Here is a 19,299-nt window from a genome sequence, read left to right on the forward strand (position 1 = left end):
CGGTAACAGCATACACGTGCCCTGAAGGTCTCTGGTTTACCTGTTCACCTCTCGGAGCAAAAGACTGCTGCACAGACTGAGACGATGAAGCCCCTTGATTGGCCCTCGAGGCTTGAACTGACTGTGCTAGATGAAAACTCTGCGTCTGCCTCGAACCAGACGCACCAGAAGTGCCACTCAACTGCGGGCAATACCTCTTCAGGTGCCCTACCTGACCACACTGGTAACAAGAGAGCGGCTGGCCTCTGCCCTGACTCTGGCTCTGAGGTCGAGCCGAAGATGAAGCTGCTCTCTGCCCCCCTCCCCTCTGCGGGTAAGCTGGAGACTTGTGGCCAGCTGACCACATTTGTAACAAGTAACGTCTCCCTGACAGCCTCTCCCAGAGCCTGCACTCGGCACTAGAAAGGTAGATCTCACAAAAGCTCCCTGGGACTGCTGAGGGTTAGAACCCCTCTACCTCCGACCATCTTGGAGCCCCTCATCCTCTCCTCCTCCTCCTGCATCATAATCTCCATAGGGGCCGCGGCATCCACAAGGCGCCCATACTCCCGGGTCATGGATCCCCCAACTCTGGTCTTGAGCCCATGTCTCAACTTCCTCTCAAATTCCAGACAACAGCGTTCCTCAGACGCCACAAACTCAGGTGCAAACCTAGATAAACTGGTAAATGCGGCCTCAAACTCGGCCACTGGCATACTCAGCTGCTTGAGCTGACAGAACTGGTCCCTCAACCTCTCCCTAACAACTACAGACAAAAACTTCTCTCCGAAAGCATCTACAAAGGCCTCCCATGTATCACCAACTCGACCCCTCATGAACTTCCACCACTGACCCGCATCTCCCTTCAACTGGAAAGACGCAAAGGTCACCTTCAAAGCCTCGTCTTCGATGCCAAGCATCTCAAACGTCTTCGTCATCTACTCAAGCCACTCATCAACCTTAAGTGGCTCTTTCGGATCGCTAATAAACTCGTCCGGATTAGACCGGAAGAACTCCCTCTTCAGAAATGAAGGCCCTGCCTCAACCACATAGGCCTGGGCTTGATTCTTAGCCCTGAGAATGCCCATAGATTCCCTTAAAGCTCCTGCCATCTCGCGGGCTAAGGCGCCCATGGCCTGCTGACCTACTGGCTCGGCCACATTGGCCTGACCAACACCCTCATGCTGCGCCGGAATCTCATCCGGTATAGGAATCTCCTGCCTCCTAGGCCTACCTCGCCTACCACCACGTCCTCGTCCTGCCATCCTAATAAAGGTAACGAAGAACATTAGCACATTCATAAATGTGCCGAAGCTATAACACTCACATCCTAATGCAATAGACAACTGTAAGCACATAATCACATAAGTACTTACGAATTTCATTTCCGGATAATGATAGTCCCGAGGCGTTACTAGAGTTCCAGTTAGAAACAGCATTGATCAAGTGCTTTTCCAATAGGACTCCCAGAAACCCAAGGATCCAATCAACATCCTAGAAACTAAATCTCATACCCATATAGTCACATAAGCATGTTATCACATAAGCACATAACATTACATCTAAGTCTCTAACAAGCGAGACAAACCCATTGTGGTACTTACCACTTCCCACGTACCCAAAGTATTCAAACCCGGTATACTCTGATACCAAGTTGTAACGCCCTCAAAATAAACTCAAAAAACATCATACGTTCGTGACATCCATAAACATAGAGAAATAAACATATTTCCATTCATCAGAGTATTTAATCCAAAGGTATTACATGTTGACAACAAAAGTAAATGCCCTACGGGCTTACAACTTTCCAAGCCAACACTTGGTTACAAAAAGGAGAGTACTAACTCAAAACACAAAATAAGCCCTTGGCTTGAATTACATGTAATACACAAAATAATTACAAAAGTAAGCATTCATCTTCTAAAACCTCCCAAGCTAAGTCCTTGGAGGCGGCATATCACCTGCACCTGAAAATGATGTCCCATATAGGGTGAGCCAACGCCCAGTAGAGATATGCTAAACATAATATGAGCAATGACTAAAACAATAGCATTTGATAAATGTTTAACTCATATAAATCAACTCATAACACATTTCGGTTCCATGACACATATGTCCATGCTTCATTCCATTTTCCTTTACTTAACAATTTTGATTTATAAACATGACTCAGAACTTGGCCAAACAATTCCCATGAGACTACGGCTCATGTTAAAAACCTTTCCAATATCAACAAGTTAAATGAGATTATAACTCATAATAAACACTTCCATACTTCAAAATAGATACATATATTTGTTGTATCAATGTCATATTAAAACACTTCCATACTTCACAAATGATACACAGATTCGCTGTATCAATGGAGTCCATCCCCTATCTCCTCCCAAATAATATCCAATTTAGGAGTCCATCCCATATCTCCTCCTAAACCGTGTAGTACATCCCCTATCTCCTCCCACACAATACAATATATATATATATATATATATAATTATCATATACACGATCAATCAATACACAAATTCGATGTATTATTCGAACCGTCATATTCAATGACATATTTAACCGATTAGTTTTAATTCACCTAATCATCATGCAGTGTCTACAAAATCAAGACTATCCTCCACCGATAGCCCAAAGCAATTATTTTTAAACAGATAATAAATGCCTCAACAGATAAATTATTAATATTTTCAAAGGTGAGTGATTAATAAATCCAACTCCACCATTCAATCTCATGATAAGCCAATTTCATTATTTCCAACTCAAATTCATATTTCCATGACTTTCCAAATTAATTAAGCAAATTAATTCATATCATAAAATTTGGGCTTTCCTCTCTATTTTCTGAATATTGACCCAAAGGCTCAAATATTAACAACAACATCAATAGGCTCATTTTAAGACACAAGATATACATATATTGGTCAAAATAGCAAAACCCCTCTTTATTCAAGTTGAAACCCTAACACCAAAAATCACCCAACTTTAACATTAAATCAAAATGACCAAAAGTTTATGTCAAAGATCGTTAACATGAGTAGTTATCCCTATCTCAAATTCGGAGCCCAAAAGAGAAGGTGAAGAAAATCGAAAGTGCTCCAAATCCCAAGATTTTCGGATTGATAGGTAGCCCAAGCCAAGCTCTGCACTTTTTGCAAAGGAACTAAGGTAGAAGATCACTCAAACTAGATCAAACCTTAGAGAGAAGGTGAAATGTAGTGAGAGAAGCTCTCAAAATAGGTTTTTGAAAAGTAAGAGAGAGAGTGAGAGTTGAAAAAGTGATCTAAAATGACCCAGCTGCCAAGTGATATACGTATGACCCGCTCGAGCGGAGAATAGGACGCTCGAGCGTCAAACACAAAAACTGGACCCGCTCGAGCGCAAGGATACCCGCTCAAGCGCCAAGACCCAATTGCAAAACTCCACCCGCTTGAACGCAAAGGAACACCCGCTCGAGCATAGATTACACTATTCCAGTATTTTTATAGACACCGAACACCCGCTCAAGCGCAACCCGCTCGAGCATAAGGAAATCCGCTCGAGCGTGAAAAACACATTTGCAGTATTTTTGCAGACGGACAAACTACTGAAGGTATGCAAACTCCGCTCGAGCGGATCACTAAAAATCTGGGCAACAAGAGTTGGGACAAAAGCTCAACCAACCTGTTCGAAATACGCCCAAGACAATTCTAAACTCAAATACAAATAGTTAAAGGACAGAAATGAAATACAGACAACAATAACTATCAACGGAACCGAATCCGAAATACAATAAACAATGAGAGAAAAAACCGGGATCGCTATAAACAATCCATAGTTAAAATAACTTAAATAATATAAGGTTACAAACCATGCCAAATTATCTAAATATTAAAGTTACAAAAAAAAATAATAAATACATAAACTAATATCAACCCTAAACTCAAGAAAATAAAAGAAGTCCAAGCGACATGTCCAACAACTATAGTTATTCCTCTTCACTACCGTAGTCCCAACTAATCCTGCAAAGGAAGCTCGACTGCGCTCAAATAGAACACACCCCAGTTGCCTAAAGACAAAACGGGTTAGTATACAAGTATACTGGTATGAGTACAAGATTTAACACTTACGTGTCCACCAGACACAAACAAAAATACCTTTAATTCTTATTACAGGACAAGACAAGTAGTTCCATCTATGCCGAGACTAGTGGGTAATTTCCCGAGATACGATGGCATTTAGTTTCTTGCCCGTACACAACGACATATAAATTGAGTATAGAATAAACAAAATAAAAATAAAAATATGGTGAGTCATCCCTGCATAAAAAGTTAGTAAGACCCACCATCCTGAAAAAAAATAAAGTTAGCATAATTTAATCATAAGGAATTTGCTGAAGAAGTATAAAAATGCACCGTTTCATGCTTAAATAATTCGAATTGACCAAAAGTCAAAGAACAAAAGTTGTACATAATTAAATTTCCTAAAAGACAGCGCAAACAAATTTAGTAGAAACTGAATAGGTTGAGAGAAAAATTTGATAGAAAATCCTAGACGGAATTCAACCGAAAAATCTGAAACTGAAAACGAACAGAAACTTCCCTAAGATGATTTTTTTCGGAAAAGTTCAAAACACAAAAAATGTGCAGAATAATTTTTTACTTCACTTTACGTGAAATCAAGAAAAATGAGCTCATTTCGTGAGTTAAAACAGCATCTAAAGTCTGCATTGCTAAAATGAATAAAAACTATTGTAACAAAGATCATTCAATTACAAGTTCTAATTAATCTTTTTAATAAAAAGTTAAAACACAAAAGTTGTCTAGAATCATATATACATGTCTCTGCTCAAGTTTCATAATTTATGGAGGTCAATTACTATTTTTCAAGATGTACAATTCAATACAATTCACACTATAACAATAAACTCATAATTAAATTCTTTGTACCTTAACTCCACTACTTCGGCCTCCACTCCCCTCCTACACATATATCCCATGTGCCTCTCGTATACCTAACACCGCTCCGAAGCCAAACTTGCACGGGGATATCATCTCGAGTTTGACCCACACTCCCCGAATGGTTAGCATATACGTACGTGCGTAAATCAAAGCACTCGTCTACTCATGAGAACGAAACAACAATATATATATATATATATACAAAACATCTTACTCATGAGAACAAGCATAACAATACCAAGCCTAAGGCATTCAAATAAATCTCATAATCATCACCTTTTTTTTCATATACTCTTTCTCACCAACACTCAAATAAAACAACAATCCATAGAATCATGGTGGAGTGTAAGGAATTTTTTCTATGGGTTCCTAATTTATTTTAATTTCATATATCCATTAGTGTGATGACAACCATAAAATAAATACATATAGAAATCATAAACCTGGCATACACAACTAATCAAAATAATTAAAATCAATCAATTATCTAAAAATCCTAAACCTTACCTACACAAACTAAACAAAATAATTAAAATCAATCAATCATCTAAAAACCTTAAACTTTACATACACAACTAATCAAAATAATTAAAATCAATCAATCATCTACATATAAATACGAAATCAATTCAACATCAAATAAATAAAAACAACAAATTAAATATAAATTATAATATTTTTTAAAGATAAAAAAATCACTTAAATAATTAATAAAATCACCAAAACAAAACCTTAATCTTTTTTTTTCTTTTCCTCTTCTCCTCCCGCCGTCCCTCTCTTTCTCTAGGCTCTCTTTCTTGATCTCAATCAATCTCACTCTCACTCTCACTCTCACTCTTACGTCTTGCTCTTATCCTCTTTTCCTTTTTTTAGTTTATAACCTAAACACTTATTATATAACCTAATAGTTATTATATTATATAATATAAATACAATATAATTAAAACATAACTAAATATAATATATATTTTATTAATATATAAAACACTTATATATATATATATATATAAAATATATAAATATTCGAATTACTTATATATAATTGACTAACACATTAAATTAATTAAATGTCACATTAAATTCTCACATAACCACATAATTAATAAAGCCAAAAAAATAAAATAAAATAAAGTAATAATAATTAATAATGACTTACGAAAATTAAGGTCGCTACAATGAGATCTAAGATATTTTTTTTATTAGCTACGGTCCCTCAATATTTTCACAAAAAAAATTTGACTTCGAGAAATTTTGCCCGACTTAGAGAAATTTCACATGACTTAGAAAAATTTCAAAATTTCTCTATGAAATCAGAGAATTTCTCTGAATCGAGGCGAAATATCTTTGAGTCTAGCAAATTTTATTTGAGTCAATTTTTCTCCATATAAATGTTGAGAGATTTTAATTATTATAAAAATATTATATATCTTTTATCTTATAAAATCTTAATATCAAAGACCTTAAAAAAAATTCAAAAAAAAAAGTACTTTTAAAATTAGGAAATTTAGACTATACCATCACAGGTGTACTAAACTACATGTTTTAATTTCTCAAGGTTGTATAGTTTATTCAAAAATGTTTAAGAGCAATAAAAGTAAAGTTCTAATGAGAGCTCTACTTATGTGGCAGTAGACCCCACTCGTGAATGATTTGATGTATGTATCTTCTTTTTTTTTGTGCTTCATGCCGCATCATTAGAGCTATTGTTAGAGCTCCAAATTTAGAGTTATGAATCATTGCTCATAGTTTACCAAGAAAAAGAAAATTGAGCTCGGAAAACATCTGAAAAAGTACAATTTTTAAGGAATAATTAAAAAATAATAATAATAATAATAAATCCTAGAGCTTGAACTTTTAACAAAATAAATTTTTAATTTTTTCAATTTAAATTTGAATTTTTTAATTTGTTTTCAATCTAAACCATTAGTCTATTTTTATAAAGTAAAATTCACAAATATATATATATATATATATATATATATTAGTTATTAAACTCAATTTAGATATACATAAAATATCTAAAATACCCTTTTTATTGAGTTTAATAACTAAAAAACACATTTTTTTAATTAATTTTACTTAATGAAAATAGCCAAATGGTTTAAATTGAAAACAAATAAAAGATTTAAAATTTAAATTGATAAAATTAAAAATTAAAAATTTATTTTATTATAAACATCAAATCTTAGAGTTTTTTTTCCTCAATTTTTAATTAAAAATGTTAAAAAATTAAAGAAATTATTTTTAATCAAATGAAAATATCAAATTAATTTTATTACTCATAAAAATAAAAATTAATAATTATAAAATTATAAACATATTAATTTTTAAAATTTAAAAAAATATATATTAAAAAGTAAATTCCAAACCGGCCTTGAGTCAATGGGGTCAAAATTGATTGTCGGGGATATACCACTAGCACCACTGTCTGCCGCGAGATGAAAGAGAACCACCAACTGCAAAGAGCCACATGCAATGCAATCTTTTTTCTCAGTTTGTCGGCTCGCCTAATCTCACTCTTCCGAACCAACACGTTTCTGGACGTATTTCAATTTCCCATCACACCTTTTCTTCCATTACATTTATTTGGATTGTACACTAGAGTTTATTTGCTCATGATGTTAAGAATACAAGTATTAAACGTCAAATAGACACAAATATTTTATAAATAGTAAGTTTTATAAGAGGATTTTACATTTTATGAGATATTTGTATTTTATTTTATATTTGGTCTTTCGTACACATAAAAAATGAAACCAAACCCCAACCCACGAAATATGTAATATCAACTTTAAAATCACTTTGAAAAGATGAAAAGTAAATTATGGTGGAATGAAATTTTGTGTTACAAAATTTCTTTGTTATTCTATCTCAAAATTTTATAGTGTTAAATTATGTATTTAGATTTTCATTTATCTAGATTCTCAAATGATTCAACATCAATAAAATATCAACAATGATTAAGATTTCTATTTTTTAGAGACCCCCACAATCCTTTTGGATCTCTACCATTGATGGTGTGAGCCCCACACATACATCAATGAGTATCCAAAAGGGGTTATGGAGGTATTCATAAAATTGGGGTCTCAAGTATTTATCATAAACTATTTTGAGACAAAAAGATATAGATTTGAAGTTTATCCATCGGCTTACCCAGAGTGTTCCTGTTCCCATTCTCTCTTGATTGTACCCATTTCAAGCTCTACATATTCAAAATTGAATTGAATTGTCGCTATATACATCTCACTCAAAAGATGTGCATAGACAAGACTGTCATGTAAATCTAATTTCTCAGGACAACCATGTTTGTAATAAGCTTTGTCACACTAACACTGCCAAGTACTGTAAACAAGATGATAGTTTTCTTACTATCTATAGTCTATCAATTTGGGTGCACCCTTGGTTGGTTTTGTGCCTTTTTAGTCCTTCAATAATGATAGAAGGTTCACACACTCACACATACATGTATATTTTTTAAGATTATTTATACGAAGATTTTTTAAATTATTGAGAAAATATTATTTTAATTCATAAATTATAAAAATATATAAATAGACTTTTTAAATTATTAAAAAATATTATTTTGATCACATAAGTTTTAAAAGTATATAAATAGACCTCCTAAGCAATTTTCATTTTTAGAGTTCAGAAGGTCTATTTGTATACTTTTATAGTTGAGGGAACAAAGTGATACTTCTCAATAATTTAAACAGTCAACTTGTATGTTTTTATAGTTTATGAGATCAAAAGTGATATTTTTTAATAATTTAATAGATATTCACGCAAATAACCTTATTTTTTATGATGTTCTATTATTATCTTATGTATAATATAAATATTATATTGATAACAAATATGAATGACAAGATACATTAAATCAATTTTATATTCACATAAAGTAGATCCCAACATAAACATGACATAATTATGGGATGCATTTTTTGTTTGGAGACATTGTTCGAAGTCAGATACTGTCTCATTGTTCTGTCATGCATATTGTTGAGACGCAATGCGTCTTTAGGTACTCTGCTAAGCCAAACTATTATGCTGATATGTTAGGTCACTTGTTCAAACTCACCCGGGCATGTTTGATCATAAAAATTATAATATAAGATTCAAATTATTAGTTTATAGATTTATAATTATATGTTTAATTATAAATTTTATTAACAGGATTATATGTACAGTAGATATTCAATCAAATGAAATGAACAAATTTTTAATATTGAGGGGGTCAGAGGTTCATAATTTAAATATAAAAGAAAAAATAAATAAATACATAACAAATAATTGTCTTATTAATTTAATTAAATAACTAATCTTATATTAATTCATAAGATTGTTAATCTTGTTAATCAAACAAGTACTAGTTTATGACTTTCATCTTTTTAATTATATTTAGGAGTAAATTGATTCATAATAAAAAAAATCATTGATTCATAATTAAATACAATCATAATATTCTTCTCAAAACTTTGAAGTACCAAAATGAAGTTAAAAATAGGGAGATTGATTAATTTTGAACTTGTCGTCCATATATATGACAGTCGTGGAGTCGAATCGAAGGTACTGATAGCTCACACACGATTGTAAAAACGTGAGTAGCACACTGAGATGAGAGACCAATTGGTTACTGTTCAACCTTATGGTGACAAACATTATTAGTAAGGTAAATTATCCACAAGTCCTCTTTAAAAAATGTACATTTTATTTAATTTCAAAATTTTTTACATAAATTTTAAGTCTTATACCTATTTATCTTCTCTTCTTTCCTTACACCTTACTTCTTCTCTTTATTTGTCTTTATCTGATGTCGGCCTCGGCCACGGCCACAATGTAATGACCCAGAATTTCTTTTTTTCAAATAGTCAGTGCATAATTTAATTGAACAAATTTTCGAATTTGACTGCTACAACAAATTTGGATTTTTACAACACCAAATACATGCCATAGATACGATTTTACGATGCACAATGTAAAACCATATTATGACCAATCATGAAAATTCATTCACTTCAACGGCATGCCATAATACGTCGTTAAAAACCCTTTAACAACGACTTTTGCAAGTCATTTTTTATTTTTCTACTACTATTTATGCACGCCGTTAAAAACCCTTTAACAGCAAAACTTATGCGTTGTTTTTTATTTTTCTACAACTTCTTTCACATGCAGTTAATTCTTGGGACAAACCACAACTCTCATTGCTCATCGTAAAATATGTAATACAATGACCTATTATGCCTGTCGTAGAATATATAGTATTTTTTTTTTTTAAATTCAACAGGTTCTATTTGACCTATTCTGAATATGCATTATTATTATTTTTTTAATTTGGCAAGTTCTATTTGACCTGTTCTGTACAATCTAATAAACATTACAAACAAGCTTCACAAAACATCAATCAACCACTAAAACATTGTTTCAAGCATAAAAAAAAACTATATCCATAAATTATAAATATTCAACAATTGTCTATACATTCCAAACATTCAAAAACTATATTCTTTAAGTTCTAAACTGTCCAAAATGTTTAAACTATCCAAAAGCAATGCATGTTTAGGTTTCTAAACATATCCAAAACTATTCAGAGATTATCTAAAACTACCGACAACAGCTCTTGCAATAGTTGCAGCTACAGCAAACCCACATGCTCCTATCACAGGGATGAGAGTACCCAATGTATGTGCTCAAAAACCTGATGAAGAGGATGCACCAAGTGAAGTGATGTATAATAGTTCTCGTCCCACGGCCCCAAAATCCATTCCTGATGAAGAATTTAGAAAGAATAGACTTAAAAGGGGCAATGGATAATTTGATTAATAAATCTTCAAAACTCATGGTAAGGACTATAATGCATACCTTGTGCAAGAAAATGCATAAACATGGCTTCAAAGGAAGATGCAATTAAAGTTGAAAACAAAGATACATATGTCTGTAGAGTTCATATACAAAAAATAGATAAAACACTTAGGACCCAAACTAATCAAATTCAATGGAAAGGGAAGGTATATAGTGCAACAACTCTCAACCATGACTTGTAATTGAAATTGAAATTGTGTATTAATTGCTCTTACGACACCTCCCAGCAAGGCCACCAAATTCTATCAAAACACAATCTTATTTCTATATATACCCTATTGCGACAAAAAGTACAAGTAGTACGCCCAATCCAAACACAGTCCCTTGCAAGAACGACAAGGGGCAGAGAAGAATATTTTGTATAACAAATTTGACATTTCCAAGCATGGCAAGTTATCTAATCAATACACTCTAGAATGCAATTTGACAATTCATCATTAAAGTTTATATGATCTGTATATAATACTATATGTTTGTGTCGAACTCAATGAGACCGTTCAATGTGAAAACATCCATATTTAAAGACAACCATATTTATGTTTTGAAAGTTCACACAGATTTAAAGAGAATCTCTTACAAAGAAAAGAATACCAAGTTCAAGCACAACCAATAGCTGCTAAGCCTATCGAATATTAGTATAGTTTAAAAGTCATTTAGAACTTTGGCATACCATCCAAAAGGTACTCTCGGGCTACATATCGCAAAGTACCCAAAAGCTTTATGTTGTCCTTGCTTTGGTTTCCACGAGTTATGGCAAGGCCGAAATCAGAAAGCTGATGAATCAAGGCAAAAACTGATTAGCCATAAGAAAATGTTGAACTGAATTTCATGGACAACACACGGGCATGAACGACATCTTAGCTCCTTGGGTATTTGTCATTTTACCTTAGCATTGAAGTTGGAATCCAAAAGAATATTAGATGACTTCAGAGATCTCTATGGATAATGGGAGGGTTGCAGTGCTCATGAAGAAATTCTAATCCTCTAATCAACGTCAACCATAGTGATTGCAATGCTCGATATAAGTCAAATATACAAATAACAAGATATAATATTTATCAAAAAAACATGAACGTGAAATCAAAGTTCTAGACTACTAGTTAGTTAAGATCAATATGAACAAACAATCTTAGAGAATGTAATAATAATAATAATAATAATAATAATAATAATAATAATAATAACAAAAGAAAGACATCCTGGAACCACTGTTGTTCACCAAGACACTCTTCTGAAGCAATGATGCTTCAAGAATGTCGGCACACATTTTCTAAAATTATTTTCTTTTGGTTCGGTACGTAACATTTGTCAAACTGCTTTTGGCAGTTTTGGTAGCATAGCAGGCACATACGAGAAAAAACACCCCAATGCTTAAAAAATTGGACAAGGGTAAACAAAAACCGACCATATAATATACCAACCTACCAGAAACCACATTTTAGATGGATAACTCTCTTAGTATTAGCTCTAGCACATGCAAATCGCATATTTAATCCAAGAAGTCATAACATCTTAAGAATAATTAAGTTACCATCTAAAACATGAAGCTAAAAGCAAATCAAATTTCACACTAGCAAGAGAAGAACAGACAAATGCATCTTTGCAGCATGAAACCAAGTTTCATTTTCACCATTCTTCAATATTTGCAGCACATATTTGTCCTTTGTTTTAGTATTAGCATATACTATAAAGCAAGGAACAAGGCACTTTAGACATACCTTGAATTTTTCCTATCTAGTCTTAGCCGTCAAATAGAAAAATGTATCACTGGAAGAAGATGTGAACCTTTTGACTTCTATCTTTCACTTCTTTGTACCAGACGTGCTTCCCGAATTCATCCCCTGATGGTTCAGCAAAAATTCATCCGAGTTTAAGAACAGACAGTTGGCAGATTTAGATATTGTCTGTGCAATATCCCGTGCAACTTCAATTTTCCTGAGTGTAAGAAATGACTGATTTTTGGAAATGGCTTCGCCAATCAGTTGAGCACTCTTGGCTTCACCTGGATATAAAATATTTTTGACAACAATATGAGAGAGAGAGCTCATATAAACATATGGATGAAGTTGAAAAGCACTTCTCTCACCTGGGCTCTAATAATAGCACTTCTCTTGTCCTGCTTGGCTTTCTCAACAACAAACTTGGCCCTCTCAGTTTCTTCTGCAGCAATTTGTTTTGCTTCAATTGCAGCTGTAAACTCCTTCCCAAAAGTTAGGCCTGTGATAGACACATCGTCCAAGGCAATGTTGAATGAGGCTGCTCTGTGTGTCAATATTTTTCGAATTTCCCGACTAACAGCCTGTAAACAACAAATCAACAATTTAGTTGGAGAAAAAAAATGATCTACTGAGTTTTTAATGGACAATCCGAAGAAAGTTGTGACTGTCTATAGGAACTATAGGAACGGGATTTTAATCATTATTACAAAAAAAATTGGCCAAGAAGAGCTATCTTAACCTATTCAGCACAAATAGCAAGAAGTAAATACCAGAATAATTAAAGACAATCGACCTAGAGGAGACTGTTATTCATGGTTCTAGGTGGAATTGGCCTGTTTGTCAAACTTGGGAGTTGGATGAGATTAAGGCTGCTATAACTAAGGATATGCAGCCTTCCTTAGTGGCTGATAAGGTGGTGTGGCTGCATCTTCTGATGGGCAGTTCTCTATAAAGTCTGCTTGGGATGAGTGGAGAATTCATGGTTCTAGAGTTGCCTGGGCTAAGATTCTTATTCGTAGAATCAGTACTGTGGTTTGGGTTGCCATTCATAATAGACTGAACACTCTTGAGACTTGTAGTATTTGGTACTAGGAACTCTGCTCCTTGCTGTCTCTGTGATACTGGGACTGAGGATCATAATCACTTGTTTTTTAATTGTCCATTCTACTACAGGGTTTGGAAAGTTATGCAGGATATGTGCAATATGAATGTCCCTCTATCAAATTGGACAGGTTTGGTAGATTAATTAACCAGTAATATCAAGGGCAAGTCTTTGGCTGCCACTATCTCTAAACTTGTGTTCACCTGTTCTGTTTATTGTATTTGGATTGAGAGGAATTGCAGGATATTCAAAGACTAAGTCAACTGAGTTGGCTGTTCAAGCTAATATTAGAAGCCTTGTGAGAAACAGGACAATGTCCATCTCAAGTTTCAAAGAGGATATGACAAATGCCTGGTTCTTGGTGAAGTGGTCACTCCCAAACTGTGTCATGAAATCAGGTCAAGGTTAGCTGGTGGTGGTCTGGTATAATTTGTGTGGATACTGATTTGGTGTTAATTGCAGGTTTCCCTGTTTGGTGAGCTGGCCCAATATATAGGGATGTGGGCTCAGTTATGTGAGGCTATTCCATAATCTATTGTGTGAGAATGTGAGTTTGTGGGTTGAGTGACAGAAGCACTATAAACTTTTATCTCCGTTTGTTAATGCAGGTTTTTAGCTGGTCATTGTTTTTAGCTGGTGATGGCTAGCAGTATCATGTGAGCTTTTGCAGTTAACTATTGTTGAATTGCCCTACTGATTTGTTGATTGCTTGGCTCTCTTAGGGTCATTTGACTAAATGATGTCCACGAGCAAGTAACCCATTTTGGTGGATCTTGTCCCAATTGTTGATTGTTGGAGCTTCTGGGTGCTGCTGCTATTGTCTATATTACTGTTTTGGAGTTTTGGCAGGCCAAGCTTGCTGTCTGCTGTTGCTGTTTGCCTGCTGTTGCTTGCCATTTTGCTGGTGCTTAATGATCTGATGTTGCCTGCTGTCTAGGAGGCTGTGGTGGTTGTTTTACAGTCTGAATTTTTATTTATTAGCATAGTTGTGATAGGCTCTAGTGGTTAATTTTTGTAATCCCAGAACCTAATTTTGGCTTTCTATGTGGAATGTACATGGCCTTAATTATGGTAGTGGACCTTGTTTTTGAGTTATATTTTGGATATTGTTTTGTGGTCCAGTAGCTTCTAGGTCTATCCTAATGTATAGCTCAGTGTTGATCCTGTTCCTGCCCCTCATCTGCTCATGTGCTCATGTGGTGTTTGAACAGGTTGTTTTGTCCTGTCGTGTTTTTGGTTTTGTTGGTGACTGTGTCTTTGTATAGTTGGTTAGCTCCTGAGGCATGCCTCTTGTATCTTGTATATATTTGTCTTTTATTTTATGACTTATTCACCCAAAAAAAAAAAAAAAGGACAATCGACCTCCTAGCATATAGCAACGCTAAATAAATATTAATGCAAATAATAAGGCCCAGATCGAATAACAAGAATCGAATCTACAAAAGGGATTTAGGAAGATCAAAATGCTTCCATAAATTAACCTCCTTGACTACCATTTCGAGGCATGAAATTCTTTTTTATCCAGGGTTCAATCAAGAGTTCGAAAACTCAAAAATTTATGAAGAGATCAAGTATGCCATATCTGGAAAAAGTCGCTAAAATAAACCACCAAGTTTTGTTGTCATTTTATTTTGCGCATGATAAATATAAGAAAATCTGTAAAACAAACTTACCATTTGGAGATCATGACTCCCTGAAGAGCTCTCAACAAGATTGGGACGTGCACGAACATCATCAACGATAAGCCTTTCAAACCAAGGAATCATCAAATGTGTTCCTTCAGGATAAACCTACACACATTTTATGTTAGTGCAAGCACAAAATGAACCTGTTTGTCAGAATGAATTTAGATAGAATGCAAGTAAACAAAGATACTGATTCTATATCACTGAATAAGTAACCGTTTCATATTTAATAATATAATTAAAATAGCCTTTGGCTCATGCCTAAAAGTGCAATCATCAAATGGGAGATGAACCTCATGTGCCAAAACAAGGTTGTACATCTTGACGTTCTTATATTACACCAACAAACAAAGGAGAATCTTACTACAAATTGAGACTTAATTAAATGTTATGAGCATAGTTGTCAAATCGAGATTCGAATCGTGAATCGAAATGGCCTTGTATTGAATCGCGAATCGAATCATTAGTCGTAAAGATTCAATCATTTTTCTAAATTACATAGAAAAATTTATCTACACGCTTAGATGTTAAATATATCTTATAAATATGAAATATTTAGACTCAAATCAATAAAAATGTTGTTTTGAATGATGATCACATGGTCTGATAGGTAAGAATGAACAATTTTTCGACCTCACAAGTTTCTTCAACAATTTAATTTCCTTTGGGTTTTGTAAAAGAACAGAAGTACAAAAAAATTCCATCTAAAGAAAATCCATTGCACAATGTTTATAACTTTATATAGAAGTGATCAAAGTATAAGACAAAGCCATACTTGAAAATAATGACCCCTATAACTTGCATTAAGTTGAAAGCACGTACTAAATGGGCAAAATTTCATAAATAAACAGAACAATAGAACCAGGGCATCTCTAGTTGATCAATCTTTCTCAATAAAACTAATTGTTATTAGACATACCTACGTAGATGTATACCTCTGTCAAAAAGGACCCCAATATAATGTGTGTGCCAGGTTATTGATAACATAGTTTCATCAAAGCAATCAAGAGTGGGTTTACTTTCAAAAGTAAAATAACATAATAGACCTGGTACTTTCTGAAATTACAGATGCATATAATAACAAGATATTGGAAGATTGGCATACCTTAAAACATCTAGAGCAATTCTCATCCGGAGATGCCAAGTTAAAGTCGATCCATGACATGGGCCTAAAATATCAATAAAAAATGAGTTAGAAAAAAAAAAAAATTAGCAATGCTCATGTGGACAGTGAATTTTTTTTTTTTTTTTCAAAATTTTTTAAATACCGTGCAATTAGGATTCCAAAGACCCATTATGCATTGTCTCATAAACAAGAAACCTTGTCTCGCCATGAATGCAGTAACCCAATAGCAAAACAATATTTTGATGCTCAATTTTACTTAACCAATCCATCTCACTTTGCAATTTGAATTGGTAATTAAAAACAATCCATAAGTCGAAACGAGAAAAACAAAATCAACATATAGATTTTAAACTTGATATCTGGTCAAAATTATCTCGAATTCTCTTTCAGCATCGTGACTTATGCCACGGAGTCTTTTTATAGCTGCAAGAAAGCTATCATTGAAACAACCTTTGTACACGCGTCGAAATCCACCCTCACCCAAAACATTGTTTTACTGAAAATTATTTGTTGCGGCTACTAACAATTGATAGTTAATCAACGCAGCAAAACCTTTTTTATCAGCCATTCTCAAAGAATTGAATCTACCCAAAATTGAACCCAGTGAAATTCCATTTACAGCATCTTCAAATTCAAATTTAAAGAGAAAAAAAAAATCACACAAGGTGAACAAGAAGCATCACAGGGGTAGCTATATTTTCTCAAGAAAATCTTGAAGGAATAGTGAATGAGATTTTATTTATAAAGAAGATACCACGGCTCCGTTGGCTTTTTGCAATGGAGTTCTTCAAGTTTTTGTGCCTATAGATCCAGAAACAAAACAGAGACAGCAAAATTCCACAAAGGAGAGTTGAAGCAACAATGAGTGCTATAATAATTTTCTTATTCAAATCCTAGTGGTGCACTATAACAAAAATAAGAATAAAAAAAAATACAAAGAACAATGAGTGCTATAAGAATTTTCTTGTTCAAACAACACTGAAAACAAAATCAAAAACAAAAATAAAAAGATACAAAGAAGATGCCTAACCAGTATGAATCAATATAAGACGAACTGAACTGAAGGAAATGATACATATATTATTCCAAAGTGATACATATATTATTCATATATAATCTCTTACCATAGACACTCAAAATACATGTATAATCTCTTCCAGTAAAAAAGACCACATACACACACAATAGCAAAGAGTGAACCAAAACTAGAAAAACAATTTGTATAAGAATTTAATGGATTTAGAAAGGAAAAAAAAAATTATTGAAACTAACTCTCCAATGTAAATAATTGGGCATGGAAAAAGACATGAAGAATTGTATTTGAATTCAAAATTCTCCTAAATTATATTCTCAAAGATCCATAAGTTAAAAAAAAAATGGACCCAATAAATAAAATCACAGTAGGCCATCATTGATGCATTTTATCGAACATTAAGGCACAGAAATTGCAATCCCCCCACCCCCCCCCAAAAAAAAAAAAATGCCCAAAACGCATTTGGCAAGAAAAAATCAATTAAGGCACAGAAATTGCAATTCATAGGCAGAGAGAGAGAAGGATCCTATCCAACCAAAAAACATTGAGAAGAACCCAAGCCTGGTGTATGTAACCTGCAAGCCAAAAAATAAAAAGAGGAAACTGGTAGAATAGATCACTAGCTTCAGTTTCAGTACTGATTCATCCAGGAGGACTGGGATCAACTTAACAAATCTGACCAAATTTGTCAAAAGTAATTCATACCACAATGTTATATTAAAAAATAAAACTAAAAAAATGCAAAAAGATAAGTGAAATTCATTAACAACACATGCTTGAACTCAATAATGACAATAATAACAAATAAATAAATGATGAAAACCGAACTTTGTAGCAGTGTTTTCAAATTACAAGTATATAAATCGCACTTGATTTTGGGTTTTAAGGCCAAACTGCGAGAATGCTCGCATAAACACTTCGAATTTCAAACCCAAAAAGAAGAATAGAAGAACATAGAAGGATCGAAAAATAGAGAGTAAGAAGAAGAAAAGTCGAAACTAACCTGTTAGGGCTGCAAGTCGAAGCTATGTTGAAGAAGAAGAAGAATCAAAGCTACGTTGAAGAAGAAGAAGAATCGAAGCTCTGTTCAAGAATAAGAGTCGCAGCTTTTGTTTACCCTAAACCGATTGATGTCGAACAACTTTAGGACTATGCGAGAAAACATAGATAGATATTAGATAGCTTCAAAGATTCGGAAAATAGCTTCAAAGATTCAGAAAATAGCTTCGAAGTGTTGAGGCGTTGGTTTCAATCGCCTTATGATTCATCACGAATTACCTCAAATTTGGACAAAGGGGGCTGAGAAGAGGGACTGAGATACAAAGAATGATGCAATTACAATTTACACAAAGAGGACTGAGAAGAGGAATAAATTGAGTGAGTGAGTGAGTGTGTGTGCGCGCGCGCGTGTGCGTGTGTGTGTGAGAGAGAGAGAGAGAGAGAGATAGGGGGGGATGGGGAATCCAAACATACCTCCAAAATCGAACTGAGATTTTTTTCCAGATCAAAGCGAAGAGAAGAGAAGAACGAACCCTTCCCCTTCGAACCAGTCTTGCCGCCGAAGAGATAGCATCGTTCTAGGTCGAAGTCTCGCCGCTGCCTAGCAGTCTCCCCTTCTGACCCTTTCCTCTCCTCCCACTATTATTTGCTGAATAAGAGGTGCGTTTGGTTTAAGTTTTTTTTTAATTAAGTTTTTTAAAAATTAAATTTTTTGATTTTTTTTTTTAAGTGAATATTTTTAATATTTTAAATATTATTTTTAATTTTTAAATGTATTTTATTTAGATATACTTAAAAAGTAAAAAATTTATAAAAAAATATTTTAAAAAATTAATAAATACATAAAAA

The 19,299-nt window shown here is 33.7% G+C and overlaps 1 protein-coding gene across 8 annotated transcripts; it reads right to left on the bottom strand.

The window, feature by feature from the left end:
• Window positions 1-10,337: 10,337 nt before the first annotated feature.
• On the bottom strand, window positions 10,338-19,075 carry LOC114306726 (prohibitin-1, mitochondrial-like). 8 transcript variants are annotated; one of them, XM_082921187.1, is made up of 10 exons: window positions 18,925-19,075; window positions 18,730-18,763; window positions 18,455-18,600; window positions 16,398-16,461; window positions 15,281-15,397; window positions 12,874-13,086; window positions 12,506-12,789; window positions 11,673-11,771; window positions 11,458-11,560; window positions 10,338-10,692 (listed from the first exon to the last, which is right to left on the bottom strand). In XM_082921187.1, the coding sequence occupies exons 4-7, from the start codon at window positions 16,455-16,457 to the stop codon at window positions 12,766-12,768; spliced, it is 414 nt and encodes a 137-aa protein (XP_082777313.1). In that variant the 5' UTR covers window positions 16,458-16,461; window positions 18,455-18,600; window positions 18,730-18,763; window positions 18,925-19,075; the 3' UTR covers window positions 10,338-10,692; window positions 11,458-11,560; window positions 11,673-11,771; window positions 12,506-12,765. The 8 variants fall into 8 exon arrangements, with proteins under 8 accessions (XP_082777313.1, XP_082777314.1, XP_082777315.1 ...); XM_082921188.1 differs by adding an exon at window positions 10,788-10,860 and having other exon boundaries at window positions 11,673-12,789; XM_082921189.1 differs by having other exon boundaries at window positions 12,573-12,789; window positions 18,925-19,065.
• Window positions 19,076-19,299: the final 224 nt, after the last annotated feature.

This window comes from Camellia sinensis, chromosome 3, assembly GCF_055761805.1.
Source record: "Camellia sinensis isolate YWXY chromosome 3, ASM5576180v1, whole genome shotgun sequence".
NCBI classification, from domain to species: Eukaryota; Viridiplantae; Streptophyta; class Magnoliopsida; order Ericales; family Theaceae; genus Camellia; species Camellia sinensis.